The sequence below is a fragment of the Neophocaena asiaeorientalis genome, unplaced genomic scaffold (genome assembly GCF_003031525.2).
Source record: "Neophocaena asiaeorientalis asiaeorientalis breed wild unplaced genomic scaffold, Neophocaena_asiaeorientalis_V1.1 scaffold362, whole genome shotgun sequence".
In the NCBI taxonomy this organism is placed as follows: domain Eukaryota; kingdom Metazoa; phylum Chordata; class Mammalia; order Artiodactyla; family Phocoenidae; genus Neophocaena; species Neophocaena asiaeorientalis.
Genome location: NW_020175700.1, coordinates 1757314 through 1772539, shown reverse-complemented (window position 1 = coordinate 1772539; position 15226 = coordinate 1757314). Strand labels below are relative to the sequence as shown.

The following is a 15226-nucleotide window of genomic DNA, read 5'->3' as shown; positions in this document are numbered from 1 at the left end:
GTTTTTTAAGGAACCTGCGTACTGTTTTCCATAGTGGCTGTATCAATTTACATTCCCACCAGCAGTGTATGAGGGTTCCCTTTTCTCCACACCCTCTCCAGCATTTATTGTTTGTAGGTTTTTTGATGATGGCCATTCTGACTGGTGAGAGGTGATACCTCATTGTACTTTTGATTTGTATTTCTCTAATAATTAGTGATGTTGAGCATCTTTTCATGTGTTTGTTGGCCATCTGCATTTGGTGTATATAAAGAATTAACTTCTCTTCTATGCACGTAGAATGATATCAAAGCATTTTTTGTGTTCTGCCGTTCAGATGAGGAATCCTTGGATTCAGCAGTGAACAGGACAAACAGCTTGCCTGCCCTCATGGAGCTGAGGGGACATTGTAAATAAACCAGTGAAGTAGAGATTGTGCTAAGTGCTATGGAGGAAACAGAGTGGGCCTATCTTAGGTAAGGGAGGGCCTCATTGAGGAGGTGACATCTGAGCTGACACCTAAAGAAGAGAAGGAGCCAGCATGGAGGAGCTCAGGGAAAGGAGTTCTAGGGAGAGGGAACAGCAGCCATAAAATTTATAAGTTTGGCATGAGCATGACTATGTTTGAAGTGATGATAGGAAGCTTCAGGCTGACATGAAATGTAGTTGGAGAGGCAGCTTACCTGCCTTGCAGGTCTAAGTTAAGTGCTCTAGGAAGCCTTAATATTTTTAGGAAAATATTAATATGACATAATTTGCTTCTTAAAATACCATTCTTTGGTAATTTTTTATTTTAAAATACTTTCAGACTTATAGAAAAGTTACAAGATATACCAGTTGTTAACATTTAATTTATTTCTTTATTTCTCACTCTCTCTCTCTGTCATTATTTTTCTGAATATCTGAGAGTAAGTTACAAATGTATGATCCTTTACCCCTAAATACGTCAGTGCCTATTTCCCAAGAATAAAGGATATTCTCCTACATAACCATAGTACAATGATTGAAATTAGGAAATTGATATATATTATTATCTAATCTACAAACATTATCCATATTTCTCTAATTATTTCAATAATATCTTTTATAGAAAAAAAGTCAGCCATGGTCCAATCCATGAAGTCATGTTGACTATAGTCAACAGTTAGAGCAGTTACTTAGGCTGTCTTTGTCTTTCACAATCTTAGTATTTGTGAAAAGTACTGTATTAGTCTGTTTGGGCTGCTGTAATAGAACACCACAGACTGGGTGGCCTATACAACAGAAATGTACTCCTCACAGTTCTGGAGACTGGAAGTCCAAGATCAAGGTGTCAGCAGGGCTGGCGTCTGGTGAGAGCTCTCCCCTTGGGTTGCAGACCACCACCTTCTAGCTGTGTCCTCACATGGCCTCTTCTTTGTGCGTGTGAGGGAAGGGGGAGAGAAAGGTGTCTCTTCTTATAAGTACACTAATCCTATTGATCAGGGCCCTACCTTTATAACCTCATTTGACCCTAATTACAGCCTTAGAGGCCCTATCTCCAAATACTACAGTGAGAGTTAGGGCTTCAACATATGAATTTGGCAGGGGCCACAAATATACACTCCAATTATTTTGTAGAATACCTCCCAATTTGAATTTGTCATGTGTTTCCTTATGATTAGATTCAGATTATGCATTTGGGGCAGAAATCCCACAGACCTGACATAGGGCCCTTCTCAGTGCATCATATTAGGAGGTGTACGATGTCGTTTGTCTCATTACTATGAGGCTAAATTTGATCGCTTGGTTTAAGGAGCTATCTGGAAGATTTTTTCACTGTAGAATTATTATTCTTCCCTTTGTAATTAATATTTTGTGGGGAGATTCATTGATACTGTGAACATATCCTATTCCTCATTAAAACTTCACCCCCTAGTTTATAGCATCCATTGATGATTCTCACCTGAATTAGCTATTACTACGATGTTTGTCAAATGGTGATTCTCTGACTTCAGCATTCTTTCAACGTTTGTTTGTTGGCATTCTTTTTATGAGGAAGAGCTTTTCCTTCTTCACACTTTATTGTTCATTTATTTATATCAGTATGGGTTCAAGAAATCCTGTTTTACAAATATGTTACAATCCATTATCATCATCAAAACTTAAATTATTTTGTATTTGCCAGTGGGAGCCCCTTCAAGCTGGCTTCTGAGTCCTTGATATGTTCCCATGCTTCTTTCTTTAACTTCTGACACAATAAGATTTTTCAGGTTCATCTTGTATTTCCCTGCTCCAGCTGTGGATTCAGGGAGTGCTGGTTCCTCTTAGAAGAGAATAGCATTGATATTTAGACACCAAGATCTGGGTATTAAATACCCATTTTAAAATATGTATAGCCAGACTTACTGATCCTCAGAGTTGCATATTTTAATATTAAGAAGTTTAAGAAATTCAGGTAACTCAAGAATGATGTTGTGGGAAGAGACCTGGACTTTGCATTAGGGAGCTTGACTGTGAGTTCTGACTCTACCACTCGGTGATAAATCATCTCACCTCTCTGGCCTTATATTTCTTCTTTAAATTGAGGTGATCAGACTAGATTATTTCCAAGGCTCATCCCAGTTCTGAAATTGTCTTCCTACTGATACTTCTCTTCTGTCTACCTGCTACCCATGCCTGTTGGCTAAAGCCACTGGAACTGGCAGGATAAAGGTTGGAAAATCAAAAGGCAGTATCTGGACTACACATCCTAGCAAATATGAAAGCAGAGGGAGGACAGGCTGCTCTTTCTGTGCACTGGTCCCCGATGCAGGTAGTGAGGACCAAGGCTCTGATCTGGGAGGCTGACTCTCAGACTGCATATAGTCCTTCCTTGGAAACTTGTGGTTGGGACAGATTCGCCATCAGATCAGATCCTCCTCTCTTTTTGGCAAACTGTCTATCAAGACTTCTCAATGTTTTCATCACTTCTTTCTTTCTCATACACTGTATTCATTTGCTGTGTGTCTTCAAGGAAGCCATTCCCTAAACTTCCTGTCTCTAGAGGCAATAAATGGATGTTTCCCAAAAGAAGAACTACAAAAAGCCAATAAACACATGAAGATGTTCAGCCTCACTAGCTTTGCGGAAAATAAAATACAAACTAAAACAAGGAGAAATGAGTTAACTGGCAAATTGGCAAGTTAGACCCCAACTAGTGCTTGGCTCTGTGTAAGGGGCATTCCCTGCTCACACACCGTGCTGTAAGGGAGGTGTGGATGGAAGCAGCCTCTCAAGGAAGCACTCCAGAAAACTCTAGCAAAGCCTCAGGATTTTGCACATCGTTTACCCTATTGTCACGTTGGAATTCATTCTAAGAAAATGCTTATGGGGCTTCCCTGGTGGCGCAGTGGTTAAGAATCCTCCTGCCAATGCAGGGGGACACAGGTTCGAGCCCAGGTCCAGGAAGATCCCACATGCCATGGAGCAACTAAGCCCATGTGCCACAACTACTGAGCCTGTGCTCTAGAGCCTGAGAGCCACAACTACTGAGCCCACGTGCCACAAATACTGAAGCCCACGCACCTAGGGCCCGTGCTCCACAACAAGAGAAGCCACTGCAATGAGAAGCTTGTGCACCACAACAAAGAGTAGCCCCTGCTCACCGCAACTACAGAAAGCCTGTGTGCAGCATCAAAGACCCAATGCAGCCAAAAATAAATAATAAAATAAATAAATTTATATCTATAAAAAAAGACTGCTATAAAAAAAAAAGAAAAGGAAAATGCTTATGGATATGAGCAAATCTATCCACACAGGATGTTCAGAGAGAAAAAATTTTAAAACAACCTAAGTGCTCAATAGCTATTGGTTGAGTAACTCACTTATAATATATCCATACAATAAGATACTATGCAGCCATAAAAAATTATTATCATAGAAGATGACATGGAGAAATGTTCACAAATTTTGAAAAGTTGCAAACCTATATGTAGCTTATAAGCCTATTTTTAAAAGGTAAAAATATGTATAGATAGATTCATAGGAATGAAGGATAGAGAGAAATTTAGCTGCCTAGTTGTATCTAAGAGGTGAGATGGCAGGTGATTTTTTAAATTTTTTACTCACCTGTATTTTGATAATGAGCATGTATTACTTTCGTAATGAGAAAAATGTTACTATAGGAAAAAACCACACCTCCATCTTCCTTCATCACTATGGAGTGAGCACAGTGTTCCCCAGCCTCTCTTGCTAGGTCAGAAAAGCAACTGTCCTGTGGTCAACTGTCTGGGTATGCATTTTTTGTCAAGAGGAATGTTGTTTCAAGGTGAAAGTGTTTCTAACTCACATGAGACCTTTGTGGAAGTGCAGGTCCTTTGAGCTTAGGCATTGACCAGGGGAGTAGGGGTGGGGGGTGTACTGGGTCTTCTGCTGGGTCTTTTCCACAACTCTGTCCTTGTTCTTACGGTTCTTCCTCTGCTTTGCCCCCTTCAGCTTTGTACCTCCCACCTCCTCTTTTGCTATTCCAGCTCTCTATTACTGTATCACTCTCTAAGACTTAGTGGCATAAAACAAAAACAACCATTTATTTTGCTCATGAATGCACAATTTGTGCAGAGCTCAGTGAGATCTGGTCAGCTCTGCTCCATGCAGCATCAGCTGGGCTCAACAGGTGTGGAGAATCTGATGGCAGGGTGGCGTAGTCCTGCAGTTGACCGATTGATGCTGCCACCAACACATTTCCATGTAGGCCTCTCCGTGGGGCCGCTTAGGCTTCTTCATGGAATGGTGGTTAGGTTATTAGTCTTCTGGGGTTGCTATGGCAAAATACCTCACACTGGGTGGCTTCAACAAAGGAAGTTTATTTTCTCACAGTTCTGGAGCCTAGAAGTCTAAGGTCAAGGTGTTGGCAGGGTTGATTTTATTCAGAGGGCTCTCTCCTTGACTCCCACTGTGTCCTCACAACGTGTTTCTCTGTGTGTGCCCATTCCTAGTGTCCCTTTCTCTTCTTACAAGGACATCAGTCATATTAGATTAGGGCCCCATCCTGACAGCCTCATTTTACCTTATTCACCTCTTTAAAGGCCATCTCTCCAAATACAGTTATATTCTGAAGTACTTAGGACTCCAACATATGAATTTGGAAGTGGGAGACACAATTCAGCCCATAACAAGTTCCAAGAGTGAGTAAAAAGTGGAAGCTGCCAGTTCTTTAAGAACTGGGTCTAAAAAGTGGCGCTGCATCATTTCCTCCATGTTCTTTTAGCCAAACGGTCATAAAACCCAGATTCAAGGAAAAGGGGACATAGACCACCACCTCTGTATGGAGGGAGTATCAAAGAATTTTGGAGCTGTATTTTAAAACTACCAGTCTTGCTTTGAGTGTATTGTTGCTCTAAGCTGACCTGGAGCTAGAATCCATGGTTCACTATTCTCTTTGTCCTGGCTCCAGATGAAAATGTGCTTTAATCCCTTAATGAAATCTGTTTGTAAAGTCCTGCTGACCTCATTTGCTGTGCTAATATCCCAGCTGCTAAAGAAGGTGTTTGAATTGAGAACTAAAGGGCGTTATTTGAAAACTATCACCATTCGCCCACTTGTTGTGCCTGAATATGTAGTAGCTGTTCATTGATGGGCAACGTCTTTACTCCATAACGTTTTTCACTATTTACTATAAATTTAAATGTACTATAAATTTTACTGGTTTTTTAATGTATATTGTCTATTTCACCTGACCTGATGAATATCCTGCCATCCAAGACAGATCTTTGTTTTGTTCTCTAATGTATCACAAGTCCTTAAAACCATGCCCGGCCCATAATCAACACTCAATAAGTGTATATTGAATGGATAAAAATACAAGTTGATTTTGTGCTTTGCTGTCTAACTGGTGAGCCCATTTCCCTTCCTCCAGTATAAACAGGCTCTCCAGGAGCTTGTGCGCTGTGTGGCGCTGACAAGGATCTGCTATGGTGACTCACACTGGAAACTGGCCGAGGCGCATGTTAACCTGGCTCAGGGTTACCTCCAGCTGAAAGGTGAGTCTGCCTCAGGCTGAAGAGGATTGGCTGGTTGGTTTCTGCTCTTTTCCTCAAATTTGACTTAACTTTAGAAGGATCAGGTTTTCTTGGACATTCTCCTCTCTACACATTGAGAGCTATTTCCTCTCACAAAGAGTCAATACGATTTTTTAATACAATATGTAAAAAAGAGAAGGAAGACTTTAGCCCTCTGAGCCTTGATTTTTATGATCTTAAAAGTAGTTCTTGGGAGATAATTAACTTGTTAGCTTTGAAGGCATTGTAGAAATGGCCCAGGGCATAGAGTTGGGGCCTAAAATAGGATCCATTCACGTATGTATTGATGGAAAGTCTCTTGCCTATAAGTGACACCCCCCCCAAAAAAAATAAGAGGCTAAATCAAGCTGGCAATAAACAAAAGGTAATTCATTGACCCATACACTTAAAAATCCAGGGGTAAAACTTACTGTAGACTTAGCCAGATCCACTTTTTCAAACAGTGTGATCAGATTTCCGTTCCTCCCTTTTCGTACCACTTGATTCTGTTTTTCTCTGTTCGCTCCGCGGCATGTGGGATCCTCCCAGACCGGGGCACGAACCCGCGTCCCCTGCATCGGCAGGCAGACTCTCAACCACTGCGCCACCAGGGAAGCCCTTGGCTCCATTCTTAACCAAACTTTGCCCACGTGGTGGCAGCAAGGTTGCCAGCAACTTTAGGTTTCCCTCCTCAGCATTCCCAGGAAAAAAAGAGTGTCTCTCCTCCAAAATCTCAGGGTTTGGGGATTCTTATTGGGCTGATGGGGGTTGTATGCCAAAGAAAAGAAAGAGTCTGATTGGCTAGACCTGCCTTTTGGCTCCACTGGATCCTTGGGGAGAGGCTGGCCTTGGCTAAATCACAAGGACTGAGTGTGCAGGGGCTGGGCATCCTCAAAAGAAAACGGGAAGGGAGAGTGGATGCAGAGAAGGCAAAAACATGGACTGGCAACCTAGGACAAGAGGTACAAGAGTACATCTCTGTACTCTGTTTCTTTAATTGAAAAGTGATGATAATGATGATGATATGATGGCACTGACTTCCCAGGATTGGCCCAATGAATAAATAAACAGAAATGAAAAACACCACAATGCTAAGTACACAATTGCCACCCAGTAAATTTAGCCAAATCTGATTATAGATTGCTCCTACCTGTTAGATCAAAGACTATTAGAGGGGCTTCCCTGGTGGCGCAGTGGTTGAGAGTCTGCCTGCCAATGCAGGGGACACGGGTTCGTGCCCTGGTCTGGGAGGATCCCACATGCCGCGGAGCAACTTGGCCCATGTGCCACAACTACTGAGCCTGCGTGACTGGAGCCTGTGCTCCGCAACAAGAGAGGCCACGACAGTGAGAGGCCCGTGCACCGTGATGAAGAGTGGCCCCCGCTCGCCGCAACTAGAGAAAGCCCATGCACAGAAACGAAGACCCAACACAGCCAAAACATAAATATAAATAAATAAATAAATAAAAATTAAAAAAAAAAAAAGACTATTAGAGCCAGAGGGGACGTTGGAGATCATCTAGTTCAAACCATACCCTTATACCCCCTATTTTCTAGATTCAGAGGAAACAACTAGTTTGAGTTGAAACAGCTTACCTCAGGTCACACTGTTAATAGATAGCTGATCTGAGACTCAGACCTAGGATTTTGGTTGCCAGTACCAGTGTCCTAGCATCAGGGATTTTTTTTTAATGATGTTTTTCTTCTACAGTCTGCTACCTTTCTGCATTATAGTCTTTCTTTCTCAATTTAAAGTAAGAGCAGTATCTACTATTTATTAAGGTCTTATTGAGTGCCAGGCACCATGCTATTTTCCATGTATAATTTCCTTCAATCTTCACTACAGTGCTATGAGGTGGGTAATGTTATTATCCCTGTCTACAGTCGAGGAAGCTGGAGCCAACATTTCAGGTAAGTGGTAGAGCAGGGAATTCACTCTGAGCAGTCTGATTTCAGAGCTAGTGTTCTTGAACCTCAACCCATGCTGCTTCTTGTAGATTGAGTTCAAGTTTCTTGAGGAAATGGACCAGAATTCCTCATGTTTTATAATGTTGCATACATTATTGGCACTAATAAATTTCTGGTAGGTTGATTGTGTACTTTTAAAAAAAATAAGACAAAATTCTGTAAGTGTTCCTATAGGAGTAGCATACCCTGGACTTTCTCCCTCAGAAAATATATTCTGTTTTATAGACATAGGAACAGAATGAATTTCATAATTTGACAGCTCTTTTTAGAGATTTGAGATACAATTCCATGTAATGAAGAACGTAAGACCAGGAGTATTAGGATGTGGGTGGAAGGGTGTGTCATTGTGGGGAAGAAGATGGGGATATGGGAAAATGAAAAAACCTGAGACCTAAATAGTGATCCTCAGTGTCACCTTTACCACAAATGAATATGCCAATGGAAGAACGCTGGAACCCACCGGGAATTAGTTCTTGGTAGTAACTGTTTTTAAACTTCATTTGATTCATCTCAGTCTATTACCACATAGAAATAAGAGATTGTAGCACATCAGCCCCTTACCTCATTGGAATTGTTTGTCAGTTTTTATAGATACCATCATATTTGTATTATGTTAAAATAACTCTCTAAAGTTATGATTATGGATGGGTGAGCAGAAGATTCAGAATTTTTAGTATTTCATTAAGATTGCTGTCACAAAGCCAGGATTAAAATTCATGAATATTTTATTTCCTGCCCAGAATGCTGTAGTCTTTGTATTCCATTTGTTTTTTTATAATTATTCATAACATTTTACGTCTGATATTGGTGAAGTTTCAAAGCTGTTCATTTCCTGCTCATTCTGATTATTTCTAAAAAGACCATTGTGGGAAAATTTTTTTATCTTGAGTCCTAGGTGTGAAACACTTCTTTGTTTCTTATAGTCATGATCGTATTTCATGCTGTCCCAATATATCTCCATGTGCCACTTGATGATATATGAAGGAGACCTCATCAGATTCCCTGGCCAGAGATAACTATATTCCTGTCCAGCTGAAATGAAAGAGAAACTGAGACTTCTTTTTCTTTGTCCACAGGACTGTCACTGCAAGCAAAACAACATGCAGAAAAAGCCAAAGAAATCCTCACCAACTCCATTGTGCATCCCTACAATGACAATACAGATGTTTTCAAGTGTTCGGTTGAGTTATTCCATACCATGGGGAGAGCCTTACTCTCCCTTCAAAAGTATCCTTTTGCCTCTAATCTTTACAAATAGAAATACCGTTCATAATGCTTATAGTTAATTTTTAAGGCCAAATCAAAAGATGGCAGGTGACTCAGGAAGGGTGATGGGAAGTATGAGAGCCAAGGATGTCCAGGAACTAGGGCCCCAGAATGTAGCACCAAGTGTAAAGTTTCCTGAACACAACTCAGGTTTAAGGAAGCTTCAGAGAATTTGACAAAAGCAGAGAGACTTTCAAAGGAGCTGCTGCAATGTGGAAGGATTATAAAGGAAGAATGGATAGAAATTCAAACGCAGATCAAATTGTCATTTGCACGGTAAGTTTTCAGTTTAGGACTTTTTGTATACGTGATTCCTGGAGGTTCTTTGCCGGAAGACTCTGTCTTCAGGCAGGAGGAGCTTCTGCATGGTGCTGTGTCGGTGGCTTCTCCATGGCCATTGTCCAGAATTAAAAGAGGAGGACGACAGTCACATCAGAGCAGCCACAACCAAGGCATGTACGTCAGTGGCACTCTTCACTAAATGTGTAGTGCTCTCATACCCACCCCTGGGTCCTAGAGTCCTGATGTCATTCTCTTGACTTTCTATTTCTTGCCTGCTCTCCCTGCCCCTCTCCTCCTGCCCTTGTTTCCTTCCCTCCCCTCCCCACACCCCCATCTTCCTTTTTTCCCCTACTGTTCTAGTCTAAGATATTTCAATACATTGATTTTACGATTAGGGACTCAAAGGAGAAAGATCTTAGAGATATCTGAATCCATGAGAATGAGAAGATTGTTCCTTGTTCTCCCTACCCCCAACCCACACTCACCAAATAAATCCAGGTGGAAGAGATATAGTGGCTGGAGCCTGAGGGAGAAGGGGCCTTGGGTAGTCAGCACATTTATCCCTCTCCAAAGGCCAACTCCAAGCCAATTCCCCAGAGCAGTGGGGTGACAGAGAATGTACCCACTCTTTGGAAGGATGTGTTTGTAGGAGGAAGAGGGCAGAGAAAGGTCTATTTTAGAAGAGGCAGAGAATCCCCAGCAGACCAACGCAGCAGCCTTTAACCAAGCCTGGAAGAATTCAGTGTAAATTAATAATCAGACTATACGTATAGGTTGATTCCCAAGAGAACTCAGGGACACAATGGACTCATTTTAAGAAGGAAAGGGCCCTGAAGGAGCACACCTAATGCTTCCATATGAATGGGAGCTGGGAAGGACTAACTTTGACTCATGCTTTTAAAGATATTTTTGTGATCATAAGTCCACTCCTGTTAATTTGTTTGTTTGGGAGTGTTTTTGGATATGAAGTGCAGAGAATTCATCAGTCCATGCAAACCTTTGGTACACTTTTTTTTTTAACATTTAAAAAAATTAATTAATCTATTTATTTTTGGCTGAGTTGGGTCTTCGTTGTTGCGCACGGGCTTTCTCTAGTTGCGGCAAGGGTGGGGGGCTACTGTTCATTGCGGTGCGCGGGCTTCTCATTGAAGTGGCTTCTCGTCGCGGAGCACGAGCTCTAGGCACGTGGGCTTCAGTAGTTGTGGCACGAGTGCTCAGTAGTTGTGGCTTGCAGGCTCTAGAGCGCAGGCTCAGTAGTTGTGGTGCACGGGCTTACTTGCTCCGCGGTATGTGGGATCTCCCCGGACCAGGGCTCGAACCCATGTCCCCTGCACTGGCAGGTGGATTCTTAACCACTGCGCCACCAGGAAAGTCCCTGATATGCCTTTTTAAATTGATTTTTTCCTTCCATCTCTGATCCTTACTCTCATTCTGTCACAAACAGATCATAGATAACCTTTTTAAACGATGATTTATGTCTTTAAATATGTATCTCTGAATAATAAATAGCATTGTTTTCTGTATTTATATGTTTTAGGTTTATATAAATTTGCAGTATGTGTCTCACTCTGTTTCTCACTTTTGTCCACTCAGCACTGTTTTTAGTTGTTGCTGCTGGCTGCTTTGTTGTGCTCCATAGAATGCATCTGCCATCCTGTGCTTGTCTGTCCTCCTAGCAGTGGGCATTCAGCTCATCCCCAGCTCCCAGCTCCCACAATGGTGCTGCCATGAACATCCTTGTGCAGCTCCACTTAGGAGGCTCAGAGAGACTTTTCTGAGTTTATACTCTAAGGGTAGGATTGCATGGTCACAGGGTACACTCATACTTCAAGTTCACCACACACTGACCAATTGCTACACCCATCTGCATTCCCACTTGTGGGGCACGTGGGTTCCTGTTTTCTCACATCCCCAACAATGTTTGGCATTGTTGGTCTTTCTAACCTTTGCCACCTCGATGCATATATGTACTATTTAATTACTTTTCAATTCTACTTATGTTTCTCTTATTAGTGAGTTTGAGTACCTCTTCATATACTGCTTAGCCATTGGATTCCCCTTCTGTGAATAGCCTGTTAGCATTCTTTCTCATTTTTCTTTTGGGGTTTCCTGTGCTTTTCTTATTGATAATCGAGATTTTCTTATATATTATAAATTAGCAATATTACGAATATTTTCTTATATCTATCACTCATTTATTAATTTTGTCTATGGTGTTCTTCATGGCATGGAACTTAATTTTTCTAGAGTCAAATCCATTAATTTTAACCTTATGATTTATGCTTTGAGAGTTTCCCACCCAAATATTAAAGATATTCTCCAAAATGTCCGTGTGAGTCTTGCTTTAACCTATCCCACATGTTTTAACATGTAGCACTATCACTCGCATAACTTAGTTTATAAATTACTCTTTAATCCAGATATTATTCAAATGATATGTGTTCTAGTTTGCATATATATGCGGTTCTTTCAAGATATTCTGATGTTACTGATTTTTAATTTTACTGCATTGTGAGCAGAAACATATTTGTGTAGTATCAACTCTCTGAAATTTACTGACGCTTCCTTTGTGACCTAGTCCATAGTCAATTTTTGTGAATGTTCCAAGTATGCTACCTGTTGTGTTTAAGGTTCTAATAAATCTGTATTAGGGTAACTTTATTAATTGTTACTCAGATTTATATATATTTTTACCTTTTGCCAATTTGATACATTAGCTTTTAAGGCAAGTGTGCTTAAATTTCGAACTATAATTATTGATCCATTTGTAGCTTCCCATGATTCTGCCAGTCATTTTTTTATATATTCTGATATATTCTGTTGGGTGGGAGTAGAATTAAACAGCCTGTCTTCTTAATCTGTTATTTTATTTGTGAGTATATATTGTTCTTCTTTGTCCCCTATGTCTGTATCTATTTTGCCTGATATTAAAATTGATATTTTAGCTCTCTTGGTAACAATTTTCCTATAATACCTTTTTCCATCTCTTAATTTTCAATCTTCATATTTTTTTGTTTTAATTACTGATATATTTGAGTTTTTAAATTTCCTTTTGTCCTACAAGTTTTATGTTCCTTGCTTTCTCCTTTCTTGCCTTCCTTTAGTTTAATCAAATATTTTTGTCATCCGTTTCCCTATCTATTAACTGGTAAGTTATACATTATTTTATTTTTTTCCTAGTGATTACCATAGAATATGTCGCTTGTATCCCTGACCTATTACACTCTAATGCAATTAGCCAATTAACCACTTTCTGGACAATGTAAGGGACTTTGAGTATGTTAATTCTCTCTTCCCTTCTGCTTGATGCTATATTGTTTTGTACTTAAATCACCATATGTTTCATACCACAGACAAGAAGAAAGAGGAAGAAGATATTTGTAATACATATAATTGACAAAGAGCTCATGTCTAGAATCTGTAAAGAACTCCTATATATCAATGAAACAAAGACAAACAACTGAATAGAAAAGTGGACAAGAGACTTTTTTTTTTTTTTTTTGGCCGGGCCCTGTGGCTTGCGGGATCTTAGTTCCCCAGCTAGGGATTGAATCATGGCAGTGAAAGTGTCAAGTCCTAACCACTGGACTGCCAGGGAACTCCCTGGCAAGAGACTTTTCACAAAAAAGGATACCCACATAACTAAAAAGATATTAAATGACATTCTTCTCATCAGTCACCAGGGAAATGAAAATTAAAGTCATAGGATACTACTACATTTCCACTAATATTGCTAAAATTTTTAAAAGCCTAATAACATCAAGTTGGCAAGTATATAGTGCTCTCATGTTTTCTCATATGTGGTTGTTTAGAATATATTTAGTATAACTACTTTAGAAAACTGGCATTATTACTAAGTTTAAATGTTTGAATACCCTATGACCCAGCAGTATCACTCCCAAATATACACCCAACAGAAATGCATACATATGTTCACCAAAAGACACAGCCAAGAATGTCCAAAGCTACGTGTTATTTGTAATAGCCAAGGACTGGAAACAATCCAAATGTTCATCAGCAGTAGAGTAGATAAATTGTGATCTGTTCATACAAAGAAAATGATGAAACAACTCCTATGCTTAACATGATGGATGACTCCCACAAACATAATGTTTGTGAAAGAAGCCAGACTAAAAAGAATTCATACTGTATGACTCCGTTTATGTAACAGAGGAGGAAGGGGATAGTGACTGGGAGGGCCGACCAGTCCAGAATTTCTTCCTGCCCAGAAGTAGGTATTCTTCTTATATTGTAAAACAGAAAATATAAAGATATGAGGTCCAATATATGATATGTGTTGCATATGTTGTGACCTAATGTTATAAGTACTTAATGTTGAGCACTTGCTGTAAAATTGAGTAAATTATCCTCTGCCAAAATCCACCCCTCCTGAGTGCTTTCCAAATTATCAGTACCAAACCTTGTCAGCAGATGGCGGGCCTTGTACACATATGTGCTGAATACCCAACAAGAATTTAAGTTAATGTTCCAAGCTGTCCTACAGTTTTGTGTTTAAGGGAGCTGTTTTAAACTTCACTGCTTATTTTCGTCCTGATTCTTCACTGTAAGATATTCATTGGAACATGCATGTTTAACCTGCATGGTTTTCATGCAATCACTTTGTTTCCTCAGTGAAGTGTGAATATTTTGTCCAAACTGATCTGCTTTAGAAAGTAACAAGGCTTTGGTTTTGTACATTTCTACAAATATGCTCACAACCACAAGGGCTTTTTCTTTTGCCCGGTCTTGGAAGTGGAAGACCAGGATAATTTCTTAGGCAGCTCTCGCGGGATTTGTGTTTCTCTTAAAAGGGTATCTTTCAGTGCATCCTTTTCCTCCTCCTGCCTCGCCTTTTATGGTGCCCATCAGGCTAGGACAGTTCTCTTCTCCTTGGGCGGACAGTTCTCTTCTCCTTGGGCTGACAGATAAGGGCTGCAGGGTGACTCACGCTCCGTGCCTTCCATCCCTAACTGTGGCCTGAAGCTTCATTGCTTCTACCTGCCCTTCTCTGTTCCAGCACTACTTCATTCAGTAATTATTTATTAATTTTGGAGAGTGAATCCAAATCTTGTGTTCCTATGTTGCAGTTGTTTTTTCAAATGGGGCCAAGGTAGTCACTAGTAAAAGCAAGCAAATTTTTTCCAGTGTTAAGGATTATTTTCTATCCTGGTTACTGGTAGATAGATTCCCCAGAGACAGATAGTGTCTTTATAAAGGCAGGAGTACACCATTGTGCACACACACACACACACACACACACACACACACACACACCTTTTAAAATAATCTTTCTACGTGGCATGATGGTTATGGCCTATTGAGACTGCTGCTCTGGAACATGTGATCTGTCCCCAGCTTTCTCTGTGACTGCTTGATTTGTCATCTTTGGAGTCCTCCACAGCTTACCCAGAGAGCACTTTGCCTGGCCTTGCTTGCTATGCTGAACTAGCTCTCAAGTGTGCCTGTGATAAGTAAACGCTCCTCAGAGCATCAACAGGACACCTTCCAGGTATCTCTAAGGTATGTGACATGATATATTTGACAATATGGACTTAGAATCAGGTCGCTCTTGGTTCGTGTCAGCATCCATTCAACCTTCCCAACTGAAGGACCCTGGGCAAGTCCTTCCTTCTCGTCTCCTGTTGAGGTGGGAATGATCAGCCCCCAGAGGGTTGCTGTGGTGATGAAATGAACCCTACATTAAAGCATCTGGGTATGTGGTTAGGCCTAAAAAA

General features: G+C 40.5%; 1 protein-coding gene across 3 annotated transcripts in view; it reads left to right on the top strand.

Moving 5' to 3' along the window:
* TTC23 (tetratricopeptide repeat domain 23) overlaps nucleotides 1-15226 on the top strand; it is a 110926-nt gene that overhangs the window by 34804 nt on the left and 60896 nt on the right. For all 3 annotated transcript variants that reach the window (XM_024732067.1, XM_024732068.1, XM_024732069.1), the window contains 3 exons: nucleotides 5834-5957; nucleotides 9020-9170; nucleotides 9360-9485. In XM_024732067.1, coding sequence (XP_024587835.1) covers nucleotides 5834-5957; nucleotides 9020-9170; nucleotides 9360-9485 — 401 coding nt within the window. The remainder of the gene's footprint in view (nucleotides 1-5833; nucleotides 5958-9019; nucleotides 9171-9359; nucleotides 9486-15226) is intronic.